At 41.7% G+C, this 10,205-nt stretch overlaps 1 protein-coding gene across 1 annotated transcript in view; it reads right to left on the bottom strand.

Annotated features, from left to right (window-relative positions):
• Positions 1-4,267: 4,267 nt before the first annotated feature.
• MED17 (mediator complex subunit 17) overlaps positions 4,268-10,205 on the bottom strand; it is a 50,677-nt gene continuing 44,739 nt past the window's right edge. The window contains exons 11-12 of the mRNA XM_033950487.1: positions 9,760-9,919; positions 4,268-4,655 (exon numbers count right to left, since the gene is read on the bottom strand). Of these exons, the coding sequence (XP_033806378.1) occupies positions 4,447-4,655; positions 9,760-9,919 (369 nt within the window). The 3' untranslated portion in view covers positions 4,268-4,446. The remainder of the gene's footprint in view (positions 4,656-9,759; positions 9,920-10,205) is intronic.

Here is a 10,205-nt window from a genome sequence, read left to right as displayed (position 1 = left end):
TGAATTATTGAGCTCTCTCCCTCTCTCTCTACAAAATTACACAGAAGAGCCCTATCACATGCTGTTCAATTTTCATCTCTGTTAATACATCACAATAAATGTTACATTTTTTTTCCACACCATTCTTTCAGTTTGTCTGCTATGAAAGGATATCAAAATAAGGTTCCATCAACAATATGTAGGACCTCACTTCAGGCGCATACAAGCACTGTGACTCCAACATAAATCTTTAAAAAAGTAATGAGTTTTCATCTCTGGAGTCTAAACTGTCCTCAAATTAAAGCTGCAAATGTTACAATGTTGTTATGAAGTTCTCTCCTCTGGAAACGAGCATGTGGTTGCACCATTCATGCATAGATTGGACTATGTTTTTAATCCAAGGCTGTACAGTATAATCTCATTATAACGGACTCGCTTATAACAGAACCTCATCTATAGCGGATGAGGTCCGCTGGTCCCAGCCAAGTGCTTTTATAAACATGCAGAAAATCATCGCATATAACGGACTTTTGGTTATAACGGATAACTAATTTGGTCCCCAGAGCTGCTTCTAGCTGTAGTTTTATTCGGCGAGTGGCATGCTGGTGATATAGTATCAAAATGCAACCCAGAAGAAAATGACAGAGTATTTTTCTTCTCAGTACAGTACGACATAATGCTTATAACATCTTTTAGTATTCTGGTTTTGCAATCATTTCGTGCCTTACCAATGTTTTGCTGAGTTTTGTTCTTCATGTTGTGTTTGTGCAGTGACTGTTGTTTATTGATTGAATGTTCTTTCAAGTTGACATAAATAAAGTTTTAAAAAAATTCAACTCTGGATATAACGGACTCTGGATATAACAGACCGTTGTTCCAGGTCCCTTTAAGTCCGTTATAACGAGATTATGCTGTATACTAGTCTTTAAGCCCGTTACATTAACAGGTGCTAGAATAGATGTGTGTGTCTGTCTTTCTTTCTTTCTCTCTCCTCGGCCGCTTTCTGTCTTTCTTACTCTCTCTTTCCTGGGCTGTCCACCAGCACCCCTTCCCTACTCCCCCTGTCCAGCAGCAGCCCTTCTCCCTTCCTTTTACCTCCCCCCTGTCCAGCAGCACCTCTTCCCTTCTCCCCCTGTCCAGTATCCGCTAGCCCGGGCAGCCTTGGGGCTTTTGCTAGGCCGGCCCACCTCACATTATCGAAGTGGGCCAGCCTAGCAAATGCCCCGCAGCTGCTGCGTTTGCTGGTCCCGGGGTGAGAATAAGCATCCCAGCAGCGCAGGAGTCAAACTGCCACCACCGCTCAAATCTCTGCATGCACCGCAAATTGAATTCGGCATGGAGGCACACATCACAGCGGTAGGGATCATGGCCTCCTAAGTGCGCTTAGGGTTTTATTATAGAGGATTCAATCTACCGTGTTTCCCTGAAAATAAGACAGTCATATTAATTTTGGCCCAAAAAGTACACTAGGGCTTATTTTCGGGTGATGTCTTATTTTTCCATGAACAACTTTCTACATTCTCTCATTGTTTTATATTCTATTGGCAGTGATGTCTTCTAATTCTCTCATTGTTTCTTTGAATCTTGTACATTTCATTCTAGTTGTTTAGATATCATATATACCTCCCTCTCCTTATTCAATCATTATGTCCTGTTACCCATCAACTATCCTACCTGGGTCTAGCTGTAGTGCAGAAGCAGCCATCTCCCTTCTCCTCTATTCAAGCCAGCTTAGCTGTAAAACGGGAACATGTGAAGTAACTGAGAATATGGTGCAGCATTATGACAACAACTGATAAAATTGCTTGTCCCACTCCCTGTCGGTGGTGGAGACAACTGGGACAAAATGCAGGTTGGAAGAACATACAGCAACCGCAAGGAAGCTTCTGTGTGGCTGCTGCAGCTTATAAAATTGCTCGTCCTGCTCCCTGTCGGCGGTGGAGACAATAACTGGGTCACGCGCAGGTTTGTAGGGACGTTTAGCAGCTGCAGGGAAACTTGTTTGGCTGCTAATTGCTTTTTCTGCTCTCTGTCGGCAGTGGAGACAACATCCGGGACCTGCACAAGTTGGAGGGGGCCGAGTCATGCTACTTCATAACTAGGGCTTATATTAGGACCCACCCCGAAAATCATTCTAGGGCTTATTTTTAGGGAAACACAGTAAGCTTTCTGCTTATGAGTGACGAACAGCTTAGTCATTCTGTTAGTTTGTTTGTCATCTATGCCAGATGAATTACTGAATTATTTCTGTTAATTCTTTGTTCCATGTTTGTGCATCATTTACATTTCTATCCTAGTTTTCTGCTTTTTTTGTTTGGGCACATCACACCAAAGGTACTTAGATGCTTACTGTGAAGCAAGCTTGGAAATGGTGACTGCACTGTTACCGATAAGTAATTGCTGAAGTTATTTGTGTTATGGGGATATTTTTAAACTATTTTAAATATTTTATTCTTGGTGCAATTGTGACCAAAAAGCTTTTGTGCATTTTGGTGGTTTATACACATATTTTGAGCAGATGATTGAGCAATCTGGAGAGAGGTTTGGAAGTGAAATGGAAGTTTTTTTGTTGAAGTCCTATGATCTTTTTGTACCTCTGATGCCCTAAAAATTTCTCCAAAATTAAAAGTCGTTCAGAAGGCACTCAGCTTCACAGAAGTTACAATACAGAAAATTAGGTTATGGTAGGCATGGTGCAATGGGGAAAACAGAGCATGCTTCATTTATCTACATGTGCTTATGTGTCTGTATGTCTATGGATGTATTCTTGTGGGTAGGTATACATGTGTGTAAGTGCACATTCAAGTGCTTGTCTATCTGTATTGGTTGTGTGTGTGTCTCTGTGACTGGCTGAAAATAAGAGAGCAAAGGAGCAGTCTGATAGGAGTAATTTCCTAACAGCTGTGTTTCAGTGTATTAATGTTTTGGTGTTGTAATTCCTTCTATAAAAAGGCATTGAACCATTTTTTGGAGGATTTCGTTTCTCTAGAACCTTGTGTCCGATCTGGTCCATTTTTGAACTCATGAAGAACAATACTTTTAAAACCAATTGGAGGAATATTTTTTCACTCTGAGAATAATTGAGATCTGGTTTTAAGAAAGGTTTGGACAATTTCCTGGAGGAAAAGTCCAGTCTATTATTGAGCAAGACATGGGGGAAGCCACTGCTTGCCCTGGATCGATAGCATGGAATGTTGCTATTCCTTGGGTTTTAGCCAGGTACTAGTGACCTGGATGGGCTACTGGGCTAGATGGACCATTGGTCTGATCCAGTGAGGCTGTTGTTATGGTCTTACATGTGCCAACTATAGGACAATTAAGCTATTGTAACATTACTGATGAGGTTGGCTCTGAGGCACTGTGGAATGAGGTATTATGACATCACAATCACAGCCCTGGAATGTTGCTCTCATTGGGGTTTCAGAATCTGGATGCTGGAATGTTTCATATCATTGAAATGAAAAGTGTCAAGAAAAGTGGAATAACTTGTAAGTTTCATGGCTCCACATCATTCTCTTCTTGGTTGGGCTGAGAACTTTTCAGTGCACCTCATAGACCTTCAAGCGTCAGCTCTGGAGCAGCAGGCCACAGGGCGAGGCTGAGAAGCAAGCGGCGATGGCTGGTGGGAGCCTAGGTGCATCATGTCTTTTAGCAACTCATAATTTTTTGGGAGGAAGGGGGCCATCCCCCCCCCCCCCGAACACTGAATCAGATTCATTGTAGCCAGTTCATTGCGCTGAAACGGCCGTGATGAATCATCCTAGACCCATCACATAACTTCATATTATGTTCTCTAGTTTTATTACTTCTTTGCCTCTGGAAAAGATTTGTTTGTAGATTAATACCATTCAAGTATTTAAACAATCTGGGTGTCAAGATGCTGTTACACAACAGGCTCTCAGCACACAGCATCGGGGTACTTAATTGGAGGCACCCATTCATAGGATTGCCCCTAATGTGCCTTTCTCGGTCCCACTACCCATACTAAGCTTTTGGAGAGTTATTTGACCCCCCCCCCAATATATAATTTCTTTCTATTGGAAAGAATAAAAAGGAACAATATTGTTTATAGACTAAATTATTTTTTAGCTGGTTCTCCTGCTTTAAGTGATTTCTGTTGGCAATTACCTGAAAGAACCATTTTAAATGTTTCAGGATGCTACCAAGAATAAAACAGGAACTTCAAATATGAAACATTTAATAAAACTGATCAATGTCAAATCAAGAGTAACATAGAGAACATGATTTTTCAGCTACAAGTTGAATTTAAAAAAATTCAGGCACAGAATTTATTATCACAAAGCATAAATTTATTTATTTCTGTACAATATTACATAATTATATTTTTCTGTCTAACTTGCTCAGTCCCCTTCTTATGTACATATATTCTGTTTGTGGCTACATATGATTATTCCTAGGTAACTCTTCCAATATACAATAAATGTCCACTTTAAAGAGTAATTTAGATTATGAGCAAGGGGTCAGGGCAGCCATGAGAAGCTCCATTTTATATACAAAATTACGTCCTTCCATTTTATTCCACTGAACTTCCTTGAATGGCCCACGTAGGTGGCTCCATTTGTTATCCTGTAAAGCATCGCTTTTGGGAAGATCTTTGCACTGACTCCTCGGAAACTGAACCATAACTTTGCTGCCACTTTCAGGACCATTGCGCACTACAGACAAAAGAAAATACAAGAAAGTAATACAAATACCTGGATATTATGTTTTGTTATATTTACAGCCCACTGTCCTTGAATGAATTCAACCCTACTATTCATGTCTAAAGCGCTACTAAATATACACAGTGCTGTATTCATTATGGGGTCCTTTTATTAAGGTGTGTTAACCAATTTAACATGCCTTAAAGATTAGTTTCAAGTTTATTAGCATTTTATGAATCGCCTATCGAAATATCTAGGCGATGTACACTCTAAAAGCCACAGATAGTGGTTTCACATATAATTTTGACAGATTAGACATAATACAGACAATTTAAAACAGTATAAAAATTTTAAGGAACAGCCAATACAATACATTTGAGGTCAAGAAATAACATGACTAGGCAGGAAAGAAGGGGAAAGTTACATCATTTTTATCTATTGAAATTTACATGAAAGGGAAAACACAGTACGGAGCAAGGGGATTTGGAAGGTCCAATATTTGTAATAAAATGTATAAAAATTATGTGTTATATCATGTGTTCAAATGCATCTTGAAATAAAAAAGTTTTTAAAAATCTTTTAAACGTTTGTAAGTCTTTTTCTATTCTTATGTAATTTGGTAATGAGTTCCATAACGTGGGTGCCATAACGGAAAATATGTCGTTTCTTCTTATGCCAATAATTTTTAAGGAGGGGATAGATAATAAGTTCGAAGTAGATGATCGTAAAGAACGTACGGAGTTATATGGTGCTAAGGTGCCCACACTTTACAGTTTTTCCCTAATAGAGAAACCTTGAGCAGAAAGGCCCTGATTCTATAAAAGACGCCTAAAGTTAAACACCTAGATCAGTACACCTAGCCAATGTAGGTGCCTAACAATTTTTTTAATTGGCTTAATCAGTGCTGATAATTGTAAGTGCTATTAAAAGCCAATTCAAAAAATGCTTTAAAAATTAATTTACTGGTAAGTGCCTACCACTTCAAGGTATACCAAGGCGTGGTTAGGGGTGCAGTTTGTGCGTGGATTGACTTAGGCACTGGTAGGCGCCTGGTGTAAATGGCTGTGCACCTAAGGATCCAACATCTACTGGTGCTGCAAGGTACAATTTTATAAATGGTGCCTAGCGGCTGATTGACAACTGTGCCAAACGGCGCCCAGAAGTTAGATACTGTTTAAAGAATCAGGGCCAAAGCTTAGTTGCTTACCCATAACAGATTCTTTACAGACAGCAGGTTAAATCTGAGACGATAATGTCATCTGAGTGTGCTAATGCAGACCAACACATTGACAGATGATGTATAATGTGAGCAACTGCAAAGTGATACAGGTGGGAAAGAGGAACCCGAACTATAGCTACATGATGTAGGGTTCGATGTTAGGAATCACTGCTCAGGAAAAGGATCTAGGTGTCATCATTGAGGATACGTTGAAACTAGAGAATGACACGGGGAAAAAATCTGTCACCGCCCCGTCCCCGGCCCACCATCCTCTGCACCGCCCCGTCACCGTCACTGCCATCCCGTTCACCGCCCCTGCCACCGCCACTGCCATCCCATTCACCGCCCCGTCACCGTCCCCGCAGCATCCATATAAGCCTTAGTACTCTAATATTTAGCGTATTCCATTCTTATAAATCAAAGTTCCTGCTGCTGAACTAGAGAAAGAGATGTTCAGCTGGCAGGGCTTTGTTTATAAATTTTTATTAACACAACTAATATACCACCATAATGTTTCCGACAGAGGACAAGTATGCAATAAATGCATTTTGCTGTTTCAATGCCAGTGCTCAGCAGAACAACAGACAGCAATATGGACATTCACCTTATGTAGTACTTTTTTAATATATAAAAATAGGCAAAATTAGTTGCTGTTTTATCATTATATTTTCTTGCCATTATAGTATTCTTCATTGATCATTTTTCTTTTTAAATTCAAAACAAATTCAACCTATCTTGTGTCCCAGCATGAATTCATGTTTCACTCAATTGGCTGTTTCAAGGGAATTAACCCTCCAACTTCCATTTGCAAAAATACCCAATGTTGTTCCTTCTATGAGCAATATTTAAATTATGAGGAACAACATTGGGTATTTTTGCTGAATTGTGTGACACCATTTGGGCTGAACATGAAGATTGAAAATGCCTGGTTAGCCCTGGACAGATGATTTGAACAGCCAGGAGCCTGTCCTGGCCATTTAAATCATTTTGAATATCTAGTCCAATGATAACAGAATTAGGGTGATTATAGAAACATAGAACTTTGTTGATCACTAAAAACAGTGGAGACTAAGGGTCTATCAAGCTCAGCATCCTGTCTTTGACACTGGCCAGTCTTGGTCTTTGGAACTGCCCATTGTGTCAGAAGCAATAGGGATTAAGTGACTTGCCCAGGGTCACAAGGAGTGTAGTGTAGCTCTAACCACTGGATTTAGAAGTTGGCTTCTTTTGGGATCTTTAACTCATCATCGCTAGGACTCGAATCTGAGTCCGTGGCACCTAACATAGAATGGAATTAGTATGGCAAAGTAATGAAGAATGGTCCAGCAGCCTCCACCCTCCCTCCACCTCACCTTATATTCGTTCCGAGTTTGCCGGCTTCCTTTTTCCCTAGCCGCACGCGTTCAAAAAGCCGTGCATTTAGCCAGCTCCCTCCCTCCACCTCACCTTAAATTTCGAGTTTTCCGGCTTCCTTTTTTCCGAGCCGCACGTGTTCAAAAATCCGTGCACGCGCGGCTGCGCGAGTCAATCAAACTTCTCCTCTCCTGCAACTTCCTGTTTCCGGTTGCGTCAGAGGAGAAGATTGATTGACTCGCGCAGCCGCGCGTGCACGGATTTTTGAACACGTGCGGCTCGGAAAAAAGGAAGCCGGAAAACTCGAAATTTAAGGTGAGGTGGAGGGAGGGAGCTGGCTAAATGCTACGGGCGGGCGGGCGGTGGCTGCGGGGACCGCGCGATCCTTGATACCTCACTGCGGAGACAAGACCATTCACCGCCCCGCGGGCGGTGAATGGCCTTGTCCCCGTCGCCACAGCGACTGCTAGTTTTCTTCCCCGTTTTCGGCGGGTGACCCGCGGCTAAAATGCGGTGGCCGCGGGTAAACCGCCACCGTGTCATTCTCTAGTTGAAACCCTCAGCTCTATGTGCGGCAGTGGCTAAGAAAGCAAATAGAATGTTAGGAATCATCAGGAAAGGAATGGAAAACAAAGATGAAAATGTTATAATGCCATGGTATGGTCACACCTTCAATACTGGGGGCAATTCTGGTCGCCATATCTCAAAAAAGATATTGCGGAATTAGAAAAGGTACAGAGAAGGGTGATAAAAATGATAAAAGGGATGGGACAACTTCCCTATGAGGAAAAGCTAAAGTGGTTAGGGCTCTTCAGCTTGGAGAAGAGACAGCTCAGGGGTGATATGATAAGAGATCTATAAAACTGAGTAGAGTGGAAAGGGTAGATGTGAATCGCTTGTTTCTTCTTTCCAAAAGTATAGGACTAGGGGGCATGTGATGAAGCTACTAAGTAGTAGATTTAAAACAAACTGGAGAAAATATTTCTTCACATAATGTGTAATTAGACTTTGGAATTCATTACTGGAGAATGTGGTGAAATCAGTTAGCTTAGCAGGATTTTAAAAAGGTTCAGATAATTTCCTGAAAGAGAGACCATAGGTCATTATTGAGATGGTTTGGGGAAATCCACAGCTTATTCCGATAAGCAGAATAAAATCTGTTTTACTACTTGGGATCTTACGAGGTACTTGAGACCTAGGTTGGCCACTGAAGGCTAGATGCACTAAAATCTCCGATCGTCTAACAATCGTCACTAAACCTGTTTGACTGGTTCAGCGACCGATCTGATTTGCTGACCTTTTGCACAAAATGGCTCACTGTGGTTTTCCGTGCAGTCGTACATTCTCCGATTCTGGCATGTAAATGAGATCATTAATATTAAAACTAAGTATCTGATTGATGCCCTAACTTTGCATGTTAGAATTGGATTGGTATTACCGATCCAGAACACCTGACAGGTCTAAGACCTGTGTTAATGAAAAGGTCTACCTGTTTTTTTTTCGTTTTTTTTTCTTAAGGGCACAGATGTGTACCCATAAAGAAAAATGATGTGCCGATGCCCTGTTCCACTCCGACGAATGACCCTGGTATCAAAAAATCAGTAGGAGTGATTGCCACTCCCTCCTGCCGCTGTGAATCTCCCCCACACTGACCACCCCAAAATGACCCCTCTCCTCCCCTAAAAATTGGAAGGAGGGATGCCCACTCCCTCCTGCCATCGCAAACATCTCCCCCCAATGACCCCAACTGACCCCTTCCCTTCCTTAAAAAAAGAATAAATGGCAGGAGGGATGCCCACTCCCTCCTGCCACCAGATGCCCCCTGCCCCCCCACCTCCAAACCTTCTCTGTACTTCAAAAATAGATGACAGCAGGATGGATGTCCAGTCTCCTCCTCCTGCTCACAGACCCGCCACTCCAAAATAGTGGGCCTTCCCCTTCCTGGTAAATCCTGAGATGCATGGGGAGGGGCCTTAGGCCACTCCCCATGCATCTGTGACACTAAAAGAAAAAAGCCCCAACAGCTGAGTGGCAGGAGGCTGTTTTGGGGCTTCCCCTACCATTCAGCTGTTCGGGCTTCCTCAAACCGACTCTGCGACTGATCGGACGGGATTATGGCAAACTTAGAAATCTAAGTAAATTAAAGTGCAGCTAACCAGAACCCTTTCCAAACTACACACAGGTATCACACTGGTAAATGTCAAGCATAAATAAAACAAATCAGATATAGTGTTCTTTCAGACAGAAGACACAGCCCTAACAAGCATGAAAATGTATCATATATTTTAATTTAAAAAAAAAAAAAGCAAGATGTCCTAGAAATAAGCTAAAAACAGAGTCATGTAATACATAAACAGATTTAAGGAATCTGGTTGATATGGTTGCTTTAAGAAAAAACATCAGCAGGATGGTATATTACCGAGTTTTATGAGGCAGGATATAAATGCTTTGAAGAGGATGGCTTAACTGTCTTTCCGCTTTGCACACAGCAAAACTCACAATGCAGATGACAGCCTTGTTAACTTACACCCCATTCTATATTACCTGAAACAGCATAATCTCCACTTGGAGATGCCACTGTGATTGCAGATGCATTGCCAATGCTCTCAACTGGTCCAAGGCCCATATGGTTACTAAAACTTAGCACGTGCCACCCCATAACTTTAGCCAGCTGCTGAACTGCATGCACCTGGTGCTGGGACATCTGAAAGAATAAAAATAAATAAAGTATTAACAGCATAGTCCCTTTATAACTGGCGATTTGAACCCACAGACCTCCAAAAATGGAATAGAATGGTTAGGGTTTTATGTTGGGGAAACAAAAAATCCTAGGATAGGACCGAGATGCACCTTCTGGGGTGGGGGTGGGGGGGGGGTTGAGCCTTCTAGATCTGCAAGCTTATTGTGTGGCATGGCATTATGGTACACCCAAGACTAAGTTCTTAGCACCTCTGAATTTTATGTTATGACTTTGGAAAGTGCTATTGGAG

The sequence above is a fragment of the Geotrypetes seraphini genome, chromosome 6 (assembly GCF_902459505.1).
Source record: "Geotrypetes seraphini chromosome 6, aGeoSer1.1, whole genome shotgun sequence".
In the NCBI taxonomy this organism is placed as follows: domain Eukaryota; kingdom Metazoa; phylum Chordata; class Amphibia; order Gymnophiona; family Dermophiidae; genus Geotrypetes; species Geotrypetes seraphini.
The sequence above is the reverse complement of the archived record's forward strand: the minus strand, read 5'-3'. Positions and strand labels throughout refer to the sequence as shown.